The sequence below is a fragment of the Poecilia formosa genome, unplaced genomic scaffold (assembly GCF_000485575.1).
Source record: "Poecilia formosa unplaced genomic scaffold, Poecilia_formosa-5.1.2 Scaffold131, whole genome shotgun sequence".
Taxonomy (NCBI): domain Eukaryota; kingdom Metazoa; phylum Chordata; class Actinopteri; order Cyprinodontiformes; family Poeciliidae; genus Poecilia; species Poecilia formosa.
In genome coordinates, this window is record NW_006800070.1 from 489,396 (window position 1) to 512,360 (window position 22,965).

A 22,965-nucleotide genomic window follows, 5' to 3' on the forward strand; every position below is an offset into this window, starting at 1 on the left:
GAAAGCTGAAGCTTTATTAGCTTTTATTGGGTGCAGCTAACGTGGCCCAGGTGCAGAGAGGCAATGAATTATGACTACTTACCGCGAAGTGTGAAAACATTGGACGGAAACCTTCAGCTAAGCGGTCTTTTTTTTTTTTTAAATCGAAATCGCCACTTATCATCGCCCAGACAGGAGCGTGAGTCTGATTAAATGTGCCTCGGTACGGATAGGTGTGCCGTCCATTTCTGAACGGCAGTATTTCATGTCCGCTTTGTTCTTTGCAGAAAGTGACACTGCAGGAATATCTTTTTGGTAGAGGTAGAAAGACATCGCTGGTGCTACTCCGGTCTGCATGTTTACATGTTCTGACCTCATAAAGAAGTGGACCAGCTTCTGACGGTCACTTTATAAATAAATTGTTGCTTCCTCTTACCTCGAAAAATATATTCACACCCCTAGAAATGTTTCAGTTTTTTTCTAACTTACACTGCAAAAACACAAAATCCTAAGTATTTTTGGTCTAGTTTCCAATGCAAATGTATCAGAACACTTGAAATTAAATTAAACATACAAGTAACTTTCCAGCAAGATATATTTGCTCGTTTTATGTCAATAAATCCTTAAAACCAATGAAAAAGTACTAGCTGTAAGTGAAATAGAGTGGAACTTGTACTCTTTCAGCAATATTAAGGAATGATTTACCTAAAACACGCTCCAATATCTTTAAAAAAAGTTACCTGTAAGTTGGTTTTGTTTTATTTCAAGTGTACTAAGATGTTTGCACTAAAAAGTGGATTGGATTTTGTAAGATTTTGTGGTTTTGCAATGTGGAGCCATGAACGTCACCGTTTGAATTTTTTATTATTTTTTTTAACTCTAATTCTTCTGGGTAAAACGGCTCAAGTTCACCCAGGCTTGATCAGGAGTCATCGGCTTTCTGTCTGGACTTTGACTAGGCCCTTCTAATAATGCTTTGATCTATACCAATACATTGTAGCTCCTGCGGGAAGGAGAAGTGGAAGGTCAGTGCTTTCCCCAGTATGAAATCTTCTGTATTTTCTGACAAGTTTTCTCCCTTATTAGCTCTATTCATCTCTTCATCAACTCTGACCAGCAGAGAAGCAACTTCATATTTTTAATGTGCATTGTAATTGTTCCCCCCTGGTGGTCAACTCTTTTGGAAACCAGTTAAATATTGTGTACAGAACAAGCAAACTGCTCTGCCGCAGTCCTGCCCAGAGGCCCAGAGGCTTGGATTCTTTGATAAAGCTGCTTTTTATGAAATTTAAAGCTTCCTCACTTAGTTTCTGGAAAAGATAACCTGTAGCCCAGGAGATACTTAGAAAGATCAAGAGATTTTGATCAACCACCAGTTGTTCTCTCGTCTATTTAAAAACGTGACTCTTGCTTGGCCTTGTCAGAGTGCGGCAGCTCCAGCAGACCCAGTTGGTGCCACGCAGAGAAACTGGCACGCATGGCCAATGTGGACAAACTTCTGGAGCACATAGGAGACTTTGGACCCTTCCAGAAGAAGATGGTCATCCTTGGGTCTCTGCCATTGGTCCTCATTGTTTTCGTGTTTGTTGGAGTTGTCTTCCTGGGCCACACTCCGGACCACTGGTGCTGGAGCCCCGGGTCCGAGCAGCTCCTGCAGGAGTGCGGCTGGACAGAGGTCAAGGTGCGAGAAGTTACCGTTCCCCACGGCGAAGAGGCCGGATCCTTCAGCCGCTGCCAAACGTTTGCCGTGAACTGGAGCCAAAGCTGGAACAGATGCGAGGCGTTTGAGCAGGAGCTGACTTTAAACGGATCCCACGCTGTGCCGTGTGACGGCAGATGGATGTTTGATAAGAGTCACAAAACTACAGTTTCTGAGGTTGGTACATTATCTGTCTGATAATAAAAAGATTTAGAAATGTAAACTATGAGACAGAAATCAGCAGGAAAGACTAAGCTTGGTTTCTCTAGAAGATTCCCTGTGGATGAGAGCTGCTTTAGCTCTACTTAGAAGTCTGCCTGCAATGCCACATAATATCCATGTGACCATGCAACAGGAACCAAGCTGTCCCTCAGCTAAAAATAAAACAGTGTACAAACTTTCTGAGAAAACCTCTGACACTTTTAGGTATTTATCTTAACTGTCTGGAGATGTTTCCTTGGGAGAATATTTTAATTGTTGGCATTTTTGTCCCCCTGTAAATCTAAAGTTTTAGTTTACATCTGAAAATATTTTCTCATTGTGCCATGGTGCAGTGCTTTACAGAAGCTGTGACTCCCTGTGAGGTTCCCCTTACTTGCTATTATACTTGCAGAGTCGGGTAGTGACTAGTTACATGTACTTGAGTACATTTTTGGAAAAAAATTACTTTTAGGAGGATTTTTACTGTGCTGTACTTTTTACTTTTACTCGAGGGATTTTATTGTGAAGTATCACTACTCTTACTTTAGTAAAATTTCTGGATATTTTCTACCCACAGTGAGAATCTTCACTAAATGAAGAACAAGCTTGTTTTCACCTGAAATTCACCAGACACTCCTTGTAAAGTTTCATAAGTTTTATATTGAAATAAATTGATTTAGAACCATTTTTCTTTTGCATGATCTTCTTATTTTGTACTTACGTTAACTATACTAATTATTCTTATTATGGTCCCTAAAATACCAAAATACATTTGGGTGTTTTTTTTTTTGGTTTTGTTTTCTTTTGGTATATTTATGTTTTGGTCCATCTGATGAAATATTTTTTAACTATTTAAATGATTGATGTTTTGATCAATTACTCATACCTGAGTAGCCTTTTCACCAAATACATTTTTATTCTCGAGTAATTTCTTTAGCGGCTACTATTTTACTTTTACCCGAGTACAAGTTTTGGGTATACTGCGTAGTTGCAGCAAAAACTATTTCTACAAAGTACTCACTTACTGTTCAGTTTTCTTTGTAAAAAAAACAAACAAACAAAAAAAAACATTGAAAAACAACATTTTCCTCCTCTTTCACAAGAATGCCCAACTTCTTGTTGGTCTATCAATTAAAACCTCAATGAAATTGATAGAAAATGCCAAAAGAAAATCAATACTTTGTGAATACTTGCATAATAGTTTTATACGGATACATAATCATATTTGTAAAAGCCGGTTACGATCTGCTCCCTCTTAGTTTTCACTGGTGTGTGAAAAAGCCTGGCTTGCTGACCTAAATCAGGTGTTCCTGGCTTCTGGGTTTTTTACTGGAGCTTTTGTGACTGGCTATGTGGCTGACAGGTTCGTTTCGCCCCACCACCTACCAACTTTTTACTTCATTGTGTCTTAAAATGAGCTCTGAAGGGCTGCAACAGCAAACATCTACGTTGGGTTTTTCACAGGTTTGGCAGAAAGCCATGTGTCGTTGCCTCGATGCTCGGCCTGGGACTCACTGGAGTTGGGATCATGCTTTCACCATGGTATCCGCTGCTGCTCTTCCTGCGGTTTCTGCAGGGATTTTGTGGGAAGGGAGCGTGGACAGCCACTTATGTTCTCGGTAGGCGCTAAATGTTCACAAGCATCACCTTGAGCTATCATCTCTAGTTTATCTTTAGTGAAATTAGGTCCAGTGTGATGTCAACAAAGCAGCTCAGGTTATTTTAAATGTAGTTCAGAACTAAATGACTGTATTTTAATACCTTAATGTATAGCTCTGTTGTCTAAAGCTCTCATATTTTTCAGTGGTTGAGTTTTTTGGAGCAGAAAACAGAAAATTTGTATCTATGGTCGGTCGGAGTTTCTACTCCGTCGGTATGGTGATTCTGCCGGGCCTGGCTTACTCTCTGGTCTCCTGGAGGAACCTGCAGCTGGCTATGAGTCTTCCCTGCTTCCTGTTTGTCTTTTACTATTGGTATGACATTTATTTATTTATTAAGAAAGCATCACAGGAGCTCAAACATTTATAGCACGTTGAATACAAGGTTGTTGTTTTTTTTGTTTGTTGTATTTTTCTTTCAAGGATTGTCCCAGAATCTCCTCGCTGGCTGTTTTCTAGAGGAAGAAGCAGAGAGGCCATAAAAGTTGCTTCAGACATGGCGAAATGTAACAATAGAGTTTTGCCACATAATCTTCAAGAGGTATTTGGAAGTACTGCCTGTGTTTTATTATGACTTAGTAGCCATAATAAAATCTTACTGGAATATATTTCAGATGATTTCTTTGGAGGAAAAGAAGGAAGCACCTTCAGTGTCTTTCAAGGATTTATTTCGGACACCAAAGATAAGAAAAAACACACTGATTTTAACTTATGCCTGGTGAGTCAGTTTAGTCACAAGTATTAGCCGCGTTTCCATTACAAATGTGCGCAAATTATTGTCGATATTAATGCTAATGCTAATGAAACACAATTTCGCAATCAGAGATGCAATTAAAATCTCACGGGAAAAGTTTGTTCACGCGATAATTCATTAAAAAACATGTTATGCCATAATGCTCCAACCACTTCCTGTCGTCTTCTTCTTCGTGGTTTGTACCAGTTGTTGATCATGTGAATCGTTTGATGTATAAAAAATATTTCCATTCCAGTTCTGTTAAATAAACTAATTTCGATTCAGCCAAAAAACAAACAACAAAACAAAACCAAACAAACAAACAAAACACCTTATCCTTAGCGAAAAACAAGGTCCCCAAGTTATTTAAGAATTTATTTTCAAAATGTCAGATTGCGCAATTACACGGTCAATGGAAACGCAGCTAATGACGCCACACAGAATATACACACTTACCCATTTTCTGGACTGTGTGCCCCAAAAGGAAAACTTATTTCAATCTCCTCTCGCCCAGGTTTACGAGTACGGTTGTGTTTCAAGGCCTGGTTCTGCGTCTCGGGATCACCGGAGGTAATCTCTTTCTGGATTTCTTCATCTCTGCTGCGGTGGAGCTGCCCACGGGCCTCATCTTCTACCTGCTGGTGGACAGAGTGGGTCGACGCTCCCTGATGGCCATTGCTAACTTCACGGCAGGAGTCGCTTGCCTCGTCGTCCCTTTCTTGTCCACCAGTAGGTACCGCCTTGGAACAACACAACATGGTCAGTCGTTTGCGAGGATTCCTGAATATGGACTGTCTTCTTTTGCTTTTTTGTTGCAGATTTTCTCTGGTTAAGAAAGCCTGTTGCAATCATCGGGAGGCTTGCTGTTGCCGTTGGGTTCGAGACTGTGAACTTTGCAAATGCAGAGATGTATCCGACTGCACTGAGGTGTAGCATCATTATGTGTTGGCGCTCGCCGCCACTGTTTTTCACTCCATTCTGGCTCATCTGCATTCAGTACAAGGTGGATGCCTGCCTGCCTGCTTGCGGTTCAGTCAATGCTGTTTAGCTTTTGCAAAGCAACAGCCAATGAGGGAGTGCCATTCATTGCCCTTGACTGTGATTGGCTGAAACCCAAAGACTGAAAACAAGTTAGTTAGCTTCTGCGTTAGCACTAAGACGGTTTCCACTGTGTATTAATGCATATTGAGCTGTATTTGGTGTTTGAACTATTAAAATAAGCATGTATAGGAGTCCACTGTACACCTTTTTGCTAAAACATGTCCACTCATCTCCCTTCATATATAAATGAATCTGAGTGACATACTAGTATTAATCCAGAGGGTTTGATATGACCTCAATCCACCCTTACAGGAACTTTTCTGTGAAGGTTTTCCACAAGGGTTAGGTGTGTTTGAAGGAGAATATCTGGGAGAACATTGGTGTGTTTAAACGGTATGTAGAGCGAGAAGGCCTGGCTGCGGTTTAATGATCAGAACTCATTCAAAGCGTTAAACTGCAGACTGAGATCAGGAAGAAAATTACTGATTTATACCTTTAAGGAACTTGCTTTTTGCAGTCGAGTTGGCGCGTTCCAGTTCCCACAAAGTAACTGGTACGCGCACAAAGTAACTGGTAATGTACGAAATTGTCCGAAATGTCTTGGTACAGCGAACCTGCCTTCAGCTAGAACTAGAAGGCCATAATCCTCCTTCCACCAAACTTTATATTTGACACAAGTAATCAGACGAGCACCTGTGTTCTTGCAAACACAGTGCAGCAATTATCTTATTGTAAAATATGTCATGAAGACACTCTTTCATGACATTATTAAGTCTTACAATTACATGCTATAACTGTAAACTCTTCTGTCTAATTTCTCCCAGAAACGTGGGTCTGTCCGTGTGTTCGTCAGCCAGCGACATTGGCGCGATCGCATCTCCCTTCCTGCTGTACCGACTGGCTAACATCTGGAAGGAGCTGCCTCTCATTCTTTATGGTGCGGCAACATTTTAGTGAAATAACCCTTTATTATTGGCCAGAAGACGCTGGTTAAAATAGATTTATGACGGAAGTAAAATATGCGACATCTGTTTAAGGCGTCATGTCGGTGCTGTACAGCGCTCTGGTGACGCTGCTGCCTGAGATGAGCGGAGTTTCCCTGCCAGAGACCATAGAGGATGTGGAAAACCTGAAGAGGTATTTCATTTCTTAATAAATAATTTAAGCTACTTAGTTTATGTTGCCCAAATATGGCAATGATAAGAGAACAAATGTCAGATTTACTGGTGCATACACTGTAAAAACAAAAAGAAGTAAAACGCTGACGGCTGTTGTTGCTGGAAATCCACCTTAAAATTGCGGGTAATCCTTTCTTTTTTCTTTCATGGTTAGATGGCATGATGTTATTGTGTAGTTTATGGTTAAAAATGACGCTTAAGTCACTGTAAAAGAAAATGTTTTCACTTAAAAAGAAAAGCTGTGTGTTTCCTGAAATGAACAATCTATAACATGAATGTAAAATGTACAAATGACCATTTTCACCGATTGATTTCACATCGAATGAAGTTTTCAATTGTTTTATAGCTTACAGGTTTTTCCCTGTTACATTGTTTCTGTTTAGTCACTGTTAAATGTACAGCAAAAAAGAACGCATATGAGTTTTGTAGAAGAGGAAGTAGAGGAATGTGACAGGGAAGCAACAACTGATTATCAGAGAGAGGATAAAATATCTTAATAGTTGCAGATTTAGGAAGGTGCGGGTGGAAGATTGACTGATGGCCTTCTGTGTTTCCTGACAGGAGCAGAGACAAATCCAAGGACAAAATGGGAAACGACCAAATTATATGACAAAAGGACCGAAGCTGAACAATAACTCTGTTATTTTGTAGACGTTGTGTAGTTTGGTGGTGCGGTTCTGGAGATTTTTCTTACATCGTACTGCAGTGCCCAAAGGTTCTTACTTGAGAAGCAACAAAATCAACCATTTTAAAGTGTAAAAAAAGGGGGAAAAATGCATCAGGCGCTTGCGTGACTGATGAGCACAGCTCTTCTTTTTGTTTTATGCTTTTATTCTCATTCAAATTGCCACGTTATTTCATGAACACGTTTAGAAATCCAGCCGAAGCTTTGCAACCTCACGGCCATTTGTAGAACGTCTGATGCAACCTCTTAAAGAGCCTATTCATGCAACACATTTTGTCGAAACGATTTAATTATCCTTTCATCCTCTGCATCAGAGAATGTGAAGAATAAAACCTAAAATCATCTGAAAAACTGACTATTTGAGCAGCAAAGGCTTATAAATAACTGCGTTTCGCTTCCCTTCCTATCTCGGACTTCTTTTGCAGTGTTGGGTTTTTTTCTGTCAGCTGGGTGTTTATGCAAAACTCTACCTGCTATGTAGCTTTAGTGACGGCAAAATAAAAATGTGAAAGCATTGTAATGAGGAGGAATCAAGACGAAGATATCCATAACTGTTTTGTGTTCTCATCTCGAGAATTCGTGTCTTGATTGTTTTGTCCATTTTTACATTACAACCACAAATGAAATGAATTTTCTTGAAATGTTCTCAAATACACCAACGTTGAGTTTGTAAAATTGGTTAGAAAACAGAAATCTGAAAATGTCCTTCATTAGTGTTTAGATCTCTTTATCCTGCTTGTCTAATTAAATTGGGGAACAAACGGCATCAGGATTAAATTATCAAAAGGTTTGAACATCTCATGGAGTTCTCTTCAATTAGTTTTCTAAAAATGGAAAAACAGCTGACGGCTGAAAACCTGCATGGCCGTCTAAGAACTGCAGAGATCAAGATCAAGAGAGAAACTAAAAAAAAAAAACTAGAGGATAGCTATTATTCGTGCAATGTGGCATTTTTCTTTTTTCCCTTTTTTGGGGGGCATTGTTGAAAATGAGGCAGAGGTTCACCTTCCGGTAGAACCGCTAACATCCAGCCAGAGATTAGCATGTTCATTTGGCAGGACAGCTGAAATAATGTTCAGCTGTAAAAACAAAAACATCTCAGTAAAGCTGCTGGGAGCATACCCCAAAAAGATGTGCAGTCTTTGCATTAGGTAGATAAGGTGTCTGGTTTGATAAAACACATTTTGTGCCTTGGCCTCCGTTCTTTTCAGTGTGATGTCACTAAGTTGGTAGCTCGCAGACGGCTGAGGTAACCCCAGCAACCATCTAAACTTGATCCTTGCAATTCTGCATCCGTAAACTTCTCATTCATTGTCAGCTGGTAAAGTCCAAACGGGTCCCAACAGAATAAATTCAATTTAGCCACTTTTTTTTTTTATGTAACCTTGTCCCTTCACCGTAGTCTGCTGCCAGAGGTCAGGGCCTGGGCAAGAGGAGAGTTTTACATTTTGGCTCAGCTCTTATATCAGTTCAGGGACAAATCTCCTTCAGGACATATAGGGTCAAAGCTGCAGACACCGGAGAAGAGACCCCAAGATAATTGAATTCCTCCTCCCAAATGAATGCAAATTAGAAAGAGACCTTGAAACCCAAACAGTCCATCTGTTGTCTAAACCTGCCCATCCTTTGTAGGGTCGTGGGTGTCTGTCTCCAGCGGTTGCCAGTCAATTATGGGGCAGCGCACCGCTATGCATTGAGACACTCAAACCAAAGAGCGATTTGGAGTTACAAAATTAACGTAACGGTCATGTTTTATGACTGTGGGAGGAAGCTGGAGTACCCAGAGAGAACCCCATGTTCACTGGGACATTATAAAATTTAAGGTGAATGTACCTGTTGGTATCATGAAGCTGTTGCTTTACTTATTCTACTATGACAGACTCCAGTTGATGTTACTGTTTTACTTTAACTAGATGCAAGCGGCAGCGTTCTGGATCACCTGATTGATTTGTGTTTTTTTAGGCAGACATTGTTGCAGTAATCAATGCGACTAAAGATAAACGCATGGATGAGTTTCTATAGGTCTCGCTGCAACATTAGAACATTTTATCCTGGAGATGTTCTTCAGGTGACAGAAGGTCGACTTTGTAACCGTCTTTGTGTGGCTCATAAGGTTCAGGTCAGAGTCCGTCGCTACCCCCAGGTTCCCAGCCTGATCTCTGGTTTCCAGCTGTAGTTGCTGAAGCTGTGAGTTGACTCTAGATTGTTCCTTTACAGGTCCAAAGATGATAACTTCAGTTTTGTTTCCGTTTCAGCTGGTTAAAGTTGTGAAACATCCATTGGTTTGTTCTAATGATCTACTCCACATGTGTCAAACTCAAGGACCCGGGGACCAAATCTGGCCCGCCATAGCTTTTTATGTGGCCTTTTATACTCCAAATTATAAGACTGCAAAACTCATTCAAAGTTCACACAAAATCTATAGATTCCCACGTTTTCTTTCTGATTTTTACTGCAAATCTTTCTCAAAACTGGCCAAAAACATCTGGTCTGAGTGACTCCTGCCTCAGCCTGCTTGACTTGATATGAAGTTGTACTCCGTGATCAGTACGGCGATCAATAAAAGATCACGTTTAACATCACAAATTAGTACAAATATCATACAAATTCCATACAAATATTTCTAAATTAGAATCACAAAATCCTGGCTGGACTGATCGGTGTGAAAAGATGCTCAGTATTATTTAATCTTAAGAAACCCTTATTGGATGCTGAAACAAACGGGTATTTCCTGCGTACAGCCTGAGCTAATAGCATATAGACATAAAATGCCACCACTCAGCTCTGTGCCACTTTGTGTCGGTGGATATAAACACTTTCTCTAGGTTCATAACTTTCTGTCTGGTTCACCATCCAGACAACAATACCTTTGATTGTTCAGTGTTGCTGCCATACTGCCTACTTAACGGAGGGCTGCCATTGTCGTGGCTTTTGTTCTGTTGAAAGTTTACCCAGAGGACTTTGAAACAGCCAACAAAAGCTGGCCCATATACACGGCGGCGAATTAATGGGAAGGCATCATATAAGCTGCGAAGACATCTACTGGCACGCATGAGAAGTGGGATTCATTTGAGCCTCAGCGTTCGTCACTGAGACGAGATGAATGAAGGCGACAGCCGTGGAAATGCCTCAGATACCTGCATCCTGTTGTTACCAAAACTGATGCGTTGAATTTATTGTAAAGTTGGGTTTCATTGGGAAAACGAAGTAAAAAAGTCGCATTTGGTGCGAGCAATTAAGGTTCTTTTGTCTTTGTCACGTTTTAATTAGTTTTCCCTTTTTGTTTTTTTGCCCCATTCAGCGTAGCTTCACTGACCTGTTAAATGAGGGCGGAGGGTTATGGGGGGCTCGCAGACGGGGGTCAAAATTAGGCGATTATTTTTAACAGCTTCCCACAGAGGATGGCTCATAACGACGTGGGAGCACGCCGAAGCAGCGCTGCGCCTGGCGCAACGTTTGGGTTTGTTTTCCCTTCATCTTGCTTTCTGAGTAAAACTTTGCATGCCGGTTTGGAAAGCGGTTTTTAGGCGGGAAGATGCCGGAGACGAAGGAACGGGAGAAACTGGCCGAGGTCATCAGTCAGTGGAATAGCTACAGACTGGACCTGTTTGAGATCAGCCAACCTGACGAGGTGAGACCGGTCAGGATGCCACACATCAAACTACAAAACCACCGTTTTATCTTGATCTGTTAAACTCGTGCCACACTCAGTGAGTTATACTGATATTTATAGACAGCATTATTCGAATAATATTATTGTTATGTGAAAAAACTTAAAACAGAACATCTTGATCCCAGTTTTCATTAAATTGAAAAGAGATTAATCGGTGCATAAGGTGTATATCTTTAATTTCCTCGCTGTGGGACAATAAATGATATTTTAAAACGGTGCCTTTCAAAACTATTCCAATGGTATTTAGCTTTGGACTTTGACTAGGACATTCTAGCCCGACTGGAGATGTTCAGGGCTGTTGTCTCGGTGGTAGGTGAACCTCCACCCCAGTCTGAAGCAAGCGGTCCCCCTAGCATGACACTACCACCACCGTGTCACACATGGTGATGTCCTTGGTCTTCATGCTAGTGTGTGTTTAATGCTTTTCTCCAAAAAAAAAAAAAAAACCTCAGAGACCTTCAAGTAGAAACTGGATCAGACACTGAGACAAAAGACGAAAATACACACATTTGGCCTTGATCGCTTAAATGAGTATTTTAAAAGCGACCCTTTTGGGGGCTTTTCAGTGACTGTCTGTGTTCTAACAGAACCTGGCGTTTCACGGCGTGATCCGCTTCTCCTTCGAGGATCACGAAGAAGAAGGCAGCGTGGCCACAAAGTGCCTGCGGGTTTGCAGCACCTCGACGACTCGCGAGGTGATTGAGACGCTTTCAGAGAAGTTCAGGCCAGACATGAAAATGCTGTCGACAAAATATTCTCTCTATGAGATCCACGCAGATCAAGGTAAGATCGCCATGCTGGTGGTAACTTGCTCCTGGATAACTGAAGCTGCTCTTTCTACCCCTGACTCTGCTGTTCCTCCGTTTCCTACATGGACATGCATGTTTTAGGTTCCTACAGCAGTAACCAATAACCTTCTGAATTGAGCCGGTTGCATTGCTAATGGATTAATAATTAATTTATTCATGAATCATCTTCCAGCCTGTTGTGTGTTCCAGCCACACAAACTGTTTGTGGTGAAGTTATGACAGATATTAATCTGCTTTGAGATTATGTCTAATCTCATGCTACACTGTGCAGACGCTCTGTCTGCACAGATTAGATTAAACATAAATGTCTAATGTTAAATTACTGAGATCACTTGAAGATGCTTCAACATGTTGCTTCAAAAGTATTTCTGAGTGCTTCACACAACGTACTGGTGATCTTATTATTCATCGCCTCTTTAATATATATGACGAGTTTGGTGATGTCACGATGTAATAACTTTTATTTTGTTCATTTGTGTCGTGAAGCGTCACGAGCCGCTAATTCTGATTTGTTCTACTTTAGTTTCTTATTTTGTTTCTCATCTTTTATTCTGTGTTGTTCTCTGGTGTTTATGAGTGAATGAACAACCAGGCTGTGTTGTAAAAACCAGACTCCTTTTGTAAACGCCATTTTATTATAATTAGAATTCATGTAGCAAAGGCGAGAGTCAAGAAAAGCGTCATATTCTGGTTTTCTTTCAAAGCTGTCCTTCCCCTACTTTTTTTTTCTTCTTATAAGAGCGCAAGTTGGACCTGGATGAGAGACCTCTGGTCGTACAATTGAGCTGGACCTCGGACAACCGAGAAGGACAATTTGTGCTCAAAAAAGACCAGGAGAGATTGGAGGTAACCCTGCCGTCCAGTATGCTTAAAAAATAATAAAAGCTTCAATTAAATACTAAAAAAAAACATTCACCGATTAAAGATTCATTGTTAAACCTTTGACCTGCTTAGCAGGATTTGATCCAATTTTAATTTCTACTTTTTTTATAATTAGCTTTGAAAATATTTTTTTCCCAGCCTTTGGGAGGCCAGTCGGTGTAAGACGGGAGCTAACGATTTTAAAATAAAGACGAAATAAACTGAGGCTGCCGTTTCAACCTTTCTGCAAGATTAGCATTGGATTTCCAGGCTCTGCTTCTTTCTTCAACAGAGCAACTGATTGGCCTGTTTACCAGACTTTGAGAAACATTCCCAAAGCATGGATAGATGGACAAAAAAACCCACAGTGAGCTATTAAATTACTGTTTACGCTTTTTTACACCCATGCTTTGAATCTTCTTCCCTCAGTAACAGTATTCACTCTGAAGAGTGTTGCGGTTGGTATAACATAGTAACACTGAAGCATGCTTAGGATCCGATTTCAAGGGACAGAGCTGGAAATTATCTGACTGGTCCCTTATTCAGATCATTAAGAAACCGTTTAATCTTTTAAACTTCAGCTCATTTTCACATGTAGCCATTATACATACGCTACCAATCGTCTCCGCTCATGTGTTTATTCATGAAGGAAAGTTATCATGAGAAAGAAAAAGGAGGCCTTCTTCACACCTTCAAGAGGACACTGTCAAGAAAAGGGAAAAAGAAAGAGAAAGGCCGAGCTGAGAGGGCGTCAGAGGACGAGGACGGGTAAGTACTCACTTTTTGTTTGTTCAAGCTATCAGAATAACATCTTTTTTTTTAAATCAATGCCCAGACCAGCTGAAGATCTGCTGAACAACAGCGACTGCTCGTCCAGCCTTGAGCCTCTGAGACGTTGCAAAGAAAAGCAAAGAAATCAGATTCTTGAAGGTGATATAAACAGCAGATACGTTTGTTTCACAGGTGTACACCGTGAAGCTTATTCATTTCATCTTTAATTCACTCAGACTCTTCAGATCAATCTGGATTACCGGTTACAGTAGAGATCTGTGACGATGGTGAGTCTGAATCACAGCCTCTGAAGGCGTTGCTGCTGCTGCGTGTTTGTGATGTTGTCCTCCTGCCCCCTGCTGGCGCCTCGTACGTTTCAGCCGAGGAGCCCTTCCTGTCCGCAGTCATAAATTACAGCAACAGCTCCACGGTTCATTTCAAGCTGTCCCCCGCTTACATCCTCTACGCTGCGAGTCGCTTCGCCCTGCGGCGCCGGCGCAGCGGAGGCTCTCCGTCTTCTGCGAGCCCGCACCCCGTAACGTCCATCACAAACAAAATGGCGACCATGATGGGAAAGGTCATCCAGGCGAGTTCATGAAAACCTTTGTTACAGCGCACGTAAATTTGTAGTTTGTCGGCCTCTTCCTATTTGGTTAGTTTGATCTGTTTCCAATCTAAAACGGTGGGGAAACATAAAACATTTTACCCAGAATTCACTCTGTTGTTGAATTTAAACACCTTGGCTTGTTATTAGCTACATCATCAACTTAAATTTCACCAAGTTCCTAAAAAGATGGGCTAAGGTTTTTGTTGTTGTTGATCTTGCCAAAAGTACATTGGGAAAATAAATAAATAAAATAAAGTAAAATAAACAAATAAATAATAATAATCACCACTATCCATGACGATTTGATAAACATATACAGACAATTTCAAAAACAATAGAGTAATAAATATATGCATTACATACCATTATACATTTGTATACAAATTGAATACTAGATGCAGCATTAATGATGACTGTAAAATACAATTTTGTTTACTTTCTTTGGACAGAAAGCTTTCTCTGTTAGTACTCATCATTACCATCTGATTTTAAGACATTTTAAAATGTTTACTTCATGTCTTAAGAACGATTACATTTAATATTGTAATTGTTTCGATTCAGTTGAGTCTAACTTTTCGTTTCAACCAACATTTGAAGGGCTTTGTCTTTGCAGAGTAGCTTTGGTAATAAACACTGTGATGCTGACATTAGATTGACTCGCATCTGTCCCTGTCAAGTAAACAATGAAAATAAAAACTAAAAACATTTTGAAAATGGCAGAACTTCACAGTTGAACATTTGCAAGCTTGCTAAAACCAATCTGTCGCTTTGATTGGCTCTACAGAGGCACCAGGCCATCACTGGGGTTCTCGCCTTCTGTTTGGCCAATTCCTCGGAGCTGCTGAACTTTCTGAAGAAAGACAAAGACCTCGGCCGGCTCACGAAGCAAAGTCAGCTGGATCTGTCCCATCAGGTGCACAACGCCTACAGGTACAGACGGATGGACGAACACGGACCTCTGTCGCCGCAGGCTTGTCGTTTTGCAAACAATCTGTACCAACAGGAAGCATTTTGTTGCTGCAAAAGTAAAGTTTTTTGATGCGATTTCACACTTTGAGCAGCGGAATAGTAATGTGTGTATTTACTGGTGATTACAACGCGGCTTTGTCGACGTCACGATAGAAGCCGGTGTTGTTCGCCACAGAGTGAGCATCTGTGGGGGAAAAAAGAAATGAGCCTAAAACACGACCATGAGGAACGCCATGATGAAGCTGCATGTTGACTTAGAGGCCATTTTAAGATTGCTTTTCACTTCACCAGAGTGTAACTCCTTAAACAGATTACGTTTTAACAATCAGATGAACAGAACCTTGTATCTTTGTCCAGATGGATTAAATACCAACAGGTATCTTTTGCTTGTTTGTTTGTAGCTTCCTGCTCCGTTGCCTGCAGAGAGAGTTGAGGAAACACCTACCAACTTTCCTCACTGATCCTGAGCGACACGGCGCTCTCCCGGCCGGCATAGGCACGTTTTAGAAAAGAAATTGATCAAAGTAGATAATTCAGCAGATTAAGATGTCGTGACGTCTTTCGGTCTGACCGCAGAGATGGTGTTGGACACCTTGATGAACGCCATGTCCCTTCTGCGCCGGTGCCGCGTCAACCCGGCCTTCACCGTCCAGCTCTTCTCTCAGCTCTTCCACTTCATCAGCGCCTGGCTGTTTAATCAGCTCATGGCGCCAGAACCCGGCACGCCGGGCCTGCGCTCTCACTACTGGGGGGCCGCACTGCGTCAGAGGCTGACCCCCATTGAGGTCTGGGCGGAGAGGCAGGGCCTGGAGCTGGCCGCTGACTGCCATCTGGGACACATAACGCAGGTCTGACACCCCGCTTGGCTAAATAATTGCTGCTTCCTCCTATCAATATGTCAATTTATTGTTTTTTTTGTTTGTTTTTTTTCGTGGTTGATTCTGTCTCCTTGGATGCTAAAATAGTATTGCCTGGCTTGTTACTAGGCGACCGCGCTCCTGACAATGAGTAAGTACTCGGCTTCGGATGCTAAGGACATCCAGACTTCCTGTTTCAAGCTGAACTCCCTGCAGCTGCGCATGTTGATGGACGGGTACATGTACGGACCCAGCGAGCCTCAGATCCCCCCCGTGAGTAGTCCTCTACTTCGCTGACCCACACCACCCACAGATGTCACTGTCAAAAAGGACAGAGTTTGTATTTTTTTCAGACTGTAAACAAAACCGTAAGAGGTTTCCAGCGAGGGTTTTTGAAACTGGCCGAAGCTCCTGGCTGTGCTCATTGATTTAATAGCATGAATAATTAATAGTTACAATGACCGATGTAATGATGCATAATACATGAAGGACATTAGTGCTTTGGCTTCGAGTGGACAACTTGTACAACTTCCTGCTTAAAGTGTTCACACCCCTTGAACTTTTCCCACGTTGTGTAAAATTACAGCCACACACTTCTGGTTGTTTTCTTTTTTTAGGTTTTAAAGTGTCAGACTAACACAAACATGTGCATAATTGCAAAGCAGATGAAAACATTTCGTTTTTTGTTTTCTTTCTTTCCTTTTTTGCAAATTACAGTCTTAAAAGTGTGGGGTGCATTTACTCTGATAGTTCAAAATAAAAGCCAGTGAAACCAAATGTCTTCAGAAGGACAATATGCACACTTGTGTGTATTTTTATTCTAAAATAAACATTTTGCGAAGGACACAGAAAATTAACGCTGCACACCTTCCTCATTGAGAAGCACAGTGGTGGCAGCATCATGCAGTGGGAGCGTGTTTCTTCAGTCTCTTACTCAGAATCATTGCAGGCGGATTGGGTGTCCCCCATGTGGAGGGAAACATGACATCCGCATCGACTCTTTCCTGACATATCGCTCCCTCGCTGTCACTCCCGGTGCAGGACTTGACGGATGCCGTGGCGAAGGCTGCCAAGGCCTCGGCCGATAACCTGATTCGCAGCGAAGGTGGCGAGCTTCGGCTGACGGAGAGCCTCGACCTGCTGCTTCCTTTCCTGCTGCCGCAGGGAGGATACTCCTGTGAGATGCTGAGAGGAGTCCCGCAGGGGTTCAGAGAGTTTCTGGAGCCAATCTGTCAGAAAGGTGGGAGAGACCTTGGATTCAGACGCCAGAGTTGGACCGTACTTTAGTCTGAACATGTTGGTTTGTTGCGTCATATTCCGTCTTGCAGGTCTCTGCTGTTTGACGCCTGTGGCTCATTCCCAAGGAGACTGGACGGCGCATTTTAGTGAAAACACACACACTGATGGGGATTTATACTTGGTAAAGAGAACCGAGACTCCAGATGGTTTATGTTTTAACAACTAACGATTATTTTAGTAATCGATTAGTCTATCTTTTATTCTCACGATTAATTGTTTATCTGTGTTTTATGAATACTGTACAGCACTTTGGTGCAGTTAATATCTGTTTTTAAGGTGCTTCATAAATAAAATTGACATTGACATAATTGGATTTTTAAAAATTGGCACGTTCTGTAGATTTTTCGTTTAGACACTTAAGCTTTGCCTGTACAATATTAGAAATAAATAATTCAAGTCCTTTTTTTTTAAATAAGAAAGTGAAGATTTTATTGCCTAAAATGCAATAACAGCAGTCCTTGACTATATGTTCGATCATTCACAGCAAAGGATATTACAAATATAGAGTAGTAATAATCTGTCGATTGTTTTTTGGTTTAAACAACTAATTACCAGCTAGCAAAAGAACTTAGGAATATTTTTACAGAATTTTAACTTTGTGAATCTAAAACTAAGCCACTTGAGGAGTACAAAGGTTGTTTTTTTCTATCTTAAATGCAAAATGTGTATATTTTTGTACAGATTTAACTTAATTACTGCTTTGATTGTTTTTCTCTCAGCAAGTTGCCTTTTTTGGAGTCTCTACTCTTCAGTTAAAGATTAATCGATTACAAAATTAGTTGACAATTATTTCAACAACCGATTAATCACGATTAATCCAACTAATCGCTCCAGCCCCAATTTTTTAACCACTAACTTATGCTTCTTTTGTACGTCTTTTTTTTTGTCAGGCAGCGCACAGGCAGCCCGAGGTTGAGAACATCACTTTGCACAAGCCTCTGAACAGCGGCATGGGAGTCAGTATTGTAGCAGCCAAGGTGAAATCAGTTTAAACATGAAAACTTTCTACGATGCAGCGACTCGTTGAGTGAACAGCCTGTCATGTTGTGCCCCAGGGAGCAGGCCAGAGTAACCTCGGGATCTACGTCAAGTCTGTGGTCAAGGGAGGACCTGCCGAAATGGTGAGACTGTGACACTTGTCTCATTCGGCTTTCACTCCAAGGAATATTTTGTTTTATGTTTTTTTTTTTTTTAACAAGATAAGAAATGAAGACGTGTCTTTACTGCGTTTAGAGCGGGAGGCTGGCAGCTGGAGATCAGCTGCTCAGTGTGGACGGTCACAGCCTGGTCGGACTCAGCCAAGACAGGTAGATACATCTGACAGCAAGTACAACACAAGGGTTGGTTCATGATTTACAGACAGGATATTTATGTGCCCTGAAATAAATTGCTTAATTTGTGTCATTATTACATAAAAATCTGTTTCTATGGTTCTAACACTTAGTTTGTCTGGTTAAAGTCATGAAGAGCTAATGTCCGGGCAACGTTTCTCCAACACACAGTGAAAGTTTTTAGCATAAAGTATCTATTAACGCTTCTGGCCAGGACCGGATGCAACTTCAGAATTTTTAAATATTACAGTATTACATAAAAAAATAAAATAAAATAAAAATTATATTAAAAAGCCCTTTCTAAAGGCCCAGCATCTGACTGTTTGCTTCTAGGTAAACCAGAGGCACTCAAATAACTATTTTAGACATTTAAATGTCTAAAATAGAGAGAAATACATGATTATCATCTTGTGTTGCTAACAATAGTAAGAACCAAAACAATCATATCAGAACATATCCGTTACAGCTAACTACTGTGTACTGTTAGCGGTAGCGCCACATTAGCTTTCATAAACCTCTTTGACTCATTTAGCGCAGCCGCCATCATGATGCGCACCGGCCCCGTCGTCAGCTTACAGGTGGAGAAGTTTGCGGCGAGCTATCAAGGTCTCGGCAACCTACTGAACGAATCGCCCCCGGAAAACGAAACGAGCAGCAGCCATTTAAGACTGGGTAAGGATACCTCACCTACACAGTTTTTTTTCTTAATTTTTTTTTTTACATTTTAGGTCCTGATTTGAACCTTTTATTGCCTCACAAGATGGCGTTTCCGCGCTGTACTGCGTTGTGGATCTCAGCCCCTCGGAGAGAAACCACGGAGGCCACAAAAGAAAGATGCAGAAATACCGACAGCTTTACCGCTCCAACCCCAACGTGACCTGTGGGTGACCTTTCTGTTCATGACTTTTTAGCTGCTTCCTGTTTGTAAAGTCCATGTAATGCGTGAAAAAAGGGCAGCTCCGCATTTGTTTGCTCTCTCCCTGCACCAGCTGGCTTTTGCCCGGAGGACGGAGGTGAACTCTTTGACCGCGGCATGAGAGGAAACGGCTTTTCATCCGTTTCCAGCGACAACCTTTGCGCCGATGTGAGAATTTTAGACGTTGAATTTATTTATTTATTTATTTTTCATGTTCTCCCCTTACAGACTCACATTTGTTTGCTACCTTCTTCCAGACGCATCCCAGAGAATACCTGACGCTGCCGAACCCCAAGTCCAAGGACAAGTCTGTTTTTGAGCCGACGCGGTCGACGCCACCGTTTACGATGTCGGTGACGCCTTCCAGTGAGCAGAGCGACAGCAGGAGAGGCTTCATGGTATGTTGACGCAACTCTTTGACAAAAACACTTACTCAGCATTCCTTGCTCTTGTTTTTCACATTTTGAAAGAATTGACAAGCCTGGATGTGTCTCATTTTGATTTTATGCCAAGAAACGTCTAGAAAACTGCAAAACAACCAAATCAAGGTTAAAAACTACAGGAGAGGAAAAATATTTGCGAGTACGCTGCATATCGCATTATGAGCCCACTCAGCCACCGTAGAAGGCGTCTCACCCACTGTATGCATTGAGGAAAAGCCAGGCAGTTAAGCTACATGCTAATACATGCTAATTTGAGTTACTTTATACACAAACCTGTTTTTGTTAAAACATAAACCGATGGAATTCGATACAGTAGGAAACTTTATGTTATTATTTGAAACAAATGTTCTATTTGTTTACTCTGTTTTTCTCTTATCAGTCACACAATTTGAACAGCATCTGTAAACCGTTTGAATTGGCAAAACTGGTTTCTGAATTAAAAATTAGTTTCTGAATTGATTCGTTCCCCCAAAAATTGACATCAAATCTTGTCTTCACTACAAACCCACGTGTTTAGAGTTGCCTTTGATTCATAGTAACTGGAACAATGGTCAACATGTTTCATGTGTACTTGCTTGATGATTTTGACGATGGCTTTTGACAAAATGTAACGTCTGTTGCAGTTTAAAGTGCTGTTATGAGGTGACGCACTTTAAACTGCCCTGTTGCTGAATTGTATGAATAAATCTACATTCAGGTGTGTGAATCTCTGTTAAAGTCTCTCTGTCCTCCCATGTAGCGTCACGCTGTGTCTCAGGAGAGCTTGTGTGCAGACGGTGGAGGCCCCCTGCTGGGCCAAAAGCAGAACGCGTGCACGCAGAGGAGCTGGAGTTCCAGTCAGTCGACAAATTTCTGCCGATCTGTTGCTCTCCGCTCAAGCGTTTCTACACACGACATCCCGTCCGACCACAAACAGCCGAGTCCGGCCGGCTTCTGGAGGAACCCGTTTTCGCAGCGGGCCGTTCCTACGCCGTCGGTCCGGCCGATACGCATCGACATTCCCGTCGCCAGAGCAGGCGGCGTGCAGTCAAACCCTCCTCTCACCACCTTCCAGCAGAGTCCCTGTGTGCTGAACCGGCTCCTTAAAGCCAGTGAGCAGAGGAAGAGTTCCCAAAGCTCAGTGTGTCCATCATCAACGGCCAAGGCGCTGCTCCAGCCCTCGGGTCTCTGGCAGCAGCAGAGGTCAGAAAAACCCCAAGTGTGCATCACTCCAACGAAGCGCGTTTCCTTCCAGGAGCCTCCGTCCGAGCGGAAGGCCCAGAGCGACACCCTGGTGCTGCTGTGTGACCCCTGGAGGCGGGAGGCCCAGGAGGCGCTGGAGAAGCAGCAGAGGCTGGAGGCGATGGAGCGGCTGGAGAGGGAGACGCAGCAGCTCCGAGCCAAGGAGCAACGGAGCGCCGAGGAGGACGACAGGCTGCAGAGGCTGGACCTGGAGTGGAGGTTTCAGAAGAGGCTGCAGGAGATTCAGCAGAGAGGAGAGGAAGAGGAAGAGGAAGATCTGGACGTCATGGCGATCCTGCAGCAGCTGGACAGAACATCAGAGGTTAAGTGGATTATGTGAAATCAACTTTTTTGAGCTTCACATCGTGTTATAACGTTTTCCTGGAGTGTCGCCTTGGTTCTTTCATGTTTGAGAAATCCTTCAATCTCCATGGCAACCATTCAGCCATGCAAAACGTCTGGGTGGACCTAGCTCCACCTTCGAGATGCAGGTCCTCTGCAGTTTCCGAGCTTCCGCATTACAGAGCCCGACTCCTCCACTCAGCTCCTTCAGACTAGCCAGCAGCAATTAGCAAACACCTGGTGGAACTGAGCATCTGCTGAGCTCATTATAGGAGCTACTTCTCACTGCAATGCTGGTAAAAATGTTGTGAAAGGGTTAATAGAGGATCCACGTTGTGATGACTTCATGAAGGAGGGATTTCAGGAAGAGCAGGAGTTTCTTAAAGAGACAGAAGCCATTTTTAAGAAATTAAATTTTAAGAAATTTAATTTCTTAAAAGAAATTAAATTCCAAATTTAATTTCTTTTAAGTCATGTTTGATGTATGCAGCAGTTTTATAACAACTGAAGGTAACATAGGTACTTGATTGTGCCACAAAACAGCATTATGAGCCTGGAAAATATATAACAGCCTCTTTTGAAGAACAAACGTCACATTTCAATGTTAGAATATTGGGATGTGATGGAAAACTTTTAAAGTTTATAAAACAGTGAATGCGGCATTGGAACATATTCTAGAGATTATTATTAATCTATCCAGTGACTTTTATTCAAAAGCAAACTTTCCCTCACTCACATCTGATTTTAATTCATTTATTACACTTTGCTAAATACAGCAAGCATTTTAAAAGAAAGGGTGACCTAAATCTTGATTTTATTGACCAGAATTGACAAAATTTTCTTCCAAATGTTTTGACTGTAGAATTTACACATCCTTTCCCATCAACAGATCTGACTACGTGTTTGTTCTATTAAAGGATGAAACTATTAGTTTATTGTTGAGTTGGTAAAATGTTTTTTTGGGGGTTTTTTTCCCAGCCCACGAGTTAATTTTACTTTATGATTTTGGACCATTCAACAAGAAGTTTGGACTCCCCTGTTCTACTGGTTGAACATGTGGTTTCTTGCTTTATCGTGACATTCTTCATGTTTTTATGCTTCAAGATCAAGATTGGATCCGTCGGAAACATCAAGACGAAACAAAACGAGGAGGAAAAACACGGCGGGAATCAGCATTCCTACAAGCAAGAAGGAAAACCAGGTGAAGAGAACCATCAGAATATTAAAGGAAATTCCAGATTTTTATTCTGCCATTCAAAAATTCATTTTATTTAGAAAATAGCATTCTTCTATGTTTTTGGCAGGTCAGAGAAAATGGACTGAAAGCAGCGTCAGATGAGTGAGTTTACACTTTGAACCTCGTTTAGGGTCCAGAACATGTTCAGCATTCACAAATGCTAAAAAAAATAAAAACTTATCCCTGAGTAATACAGATTCTCAGACCTTATGCATGAAACACAACAACTTGCTTGTGTCCGTGAAAACCACTCATTTCAAGTATCTGTGTGGTTTTGCATTAGGAAACCGGCGGAGAAAATCAAGATGGCGTCGGCTCCTGAGAAGCTCACATTCAGGGAGCATCGGCGTCTTTTCTCCCTGGCAACAAGCGCTTGAGTGAAGGTTCCTGGTTTTCTCAAAGAAAACCTTTGAACAGAAGTGGAAAAAAAACAACAAAAAACAAACAATAAAGCA

At 41.7% G+C, this 22,965-nt stretch overlaps 2 protein-coding genes and 1 long non-coding RNA gene across 9 annotated transcripts; 2 read left to right on the forward strand and 1 right to left on the reverse strand.

The window, feature by feature from the left end:
- The first annotated feature begins 610 nt into the window (after positions 1–610).
- Positions 611–7,973, forward strand: LOC103144718 (solute carrier family 22 member 3-like). Of its 2 annotated transcripts, none has more exons than XM_007561837.2 (11): positions 611–1,855; positions 3,139–3,242; positions 3,344–3,498; positions 3,684–3,852; positions 3,961–4,078; positions 4,152–4,255; positions 4,785–4,999; positions 5,089–5,197; positions 6,136–6,248; positions 6,349–6,448; positions 7,051–7,973. In XM_007561837.2, exons 1-11 carry the CDS (start codon positions 1,457–1,459, stop codon positions 7,097–7,099), a joined length of 1,635 nt encoding a protein of 544 aa, XP_007561899.1. In that variant the 5' UTR covers positions 611–1,456; the 3' UTR covers positions 7,100–7,973. The 2 variants fall into 2 exon arrangements, with proteins under 2 accessions (XP_007561899.1, XP_007561900.1); XM_007561838.2 differs by having other exon boundaries at positions 4,785–4,840.
- LOC103144717 (uncharacterized) lies at positions 3,836–4,840 on the reverse strand. The gene is made up of 2 exons (XR_476941.2): positions 4,727–4,840; positions 3,836–3,992 (listed from the first exon to the last, which is right to left on the reverse strand). It is a non-coding gene; the product is annotated as an uncharacterized LOC103144717 (long non-coding RNA).
- A 1,957-nt stretch (positions 7,974–9,930) lies between the features above and the next one.
- afdnb (afadin, adherens junction formation factor b) lies at positions 9,931–22,948 on the forward strand. 6 transcript variants are annotated; one of them, XM_016676295.1, is made up of 24 exons: positions 9,940–10,805; positions 11,435–11,630; positions 12,396–12,502; positions 13,167–13,285; positions 13,353–13,447; positions 13,525–13,575; positions 13,669–13,874; positions 14,680–14,825; positions 15,266–15,360; positions 15,441–15,712; positions 15,851–15,994; positions 16,763–16,961; positions 17,050–17,141; positions 17,911–17,997; positions 18,076–18,141; positions 18,254–18,327; positions 18,884–19,023; positions 19,112–19,231; positions 19,341–19,435; positions 19,525–19,665; positions 20,450–21,253; positions 22,378–22,478; positions 22,580–22,612; positions 22,794–22,948. In XM_016676295.1, exons 1-24 carry the CDS (start codon positions 10,710–10,712, stop codon positions 22,885–22,887), a joined length of 3,573 nt encoding a protein of 1,190 aa, XP_016531781.1. In that variant the 5' UTR covers positions 9,940–10,709; the 3' UTR covers positions 22,888–22,948. The 6 variants fall into 6 exon arrangements, with proteins under 6 accessions (XP_016531780.1, XP_016531778.1, XP_016531782.1 ...); XM_016676294.1 differs by having other exon boundaries at positions 9,931–10,805; positions 13,525–13,874; positions 22,378–22,474; positions 22,556–22,612; positions 22,794–22,886; XM_016676297.1 differs by having other exon boundaries at positions 9,932–10,805; positions 13,525–13,874; positions 22,378–22,474; positions 22,578–22,612; positions 22,794–22,886.
- Positions 22,949–22,965: the final 17 nt, after the last annotated feature.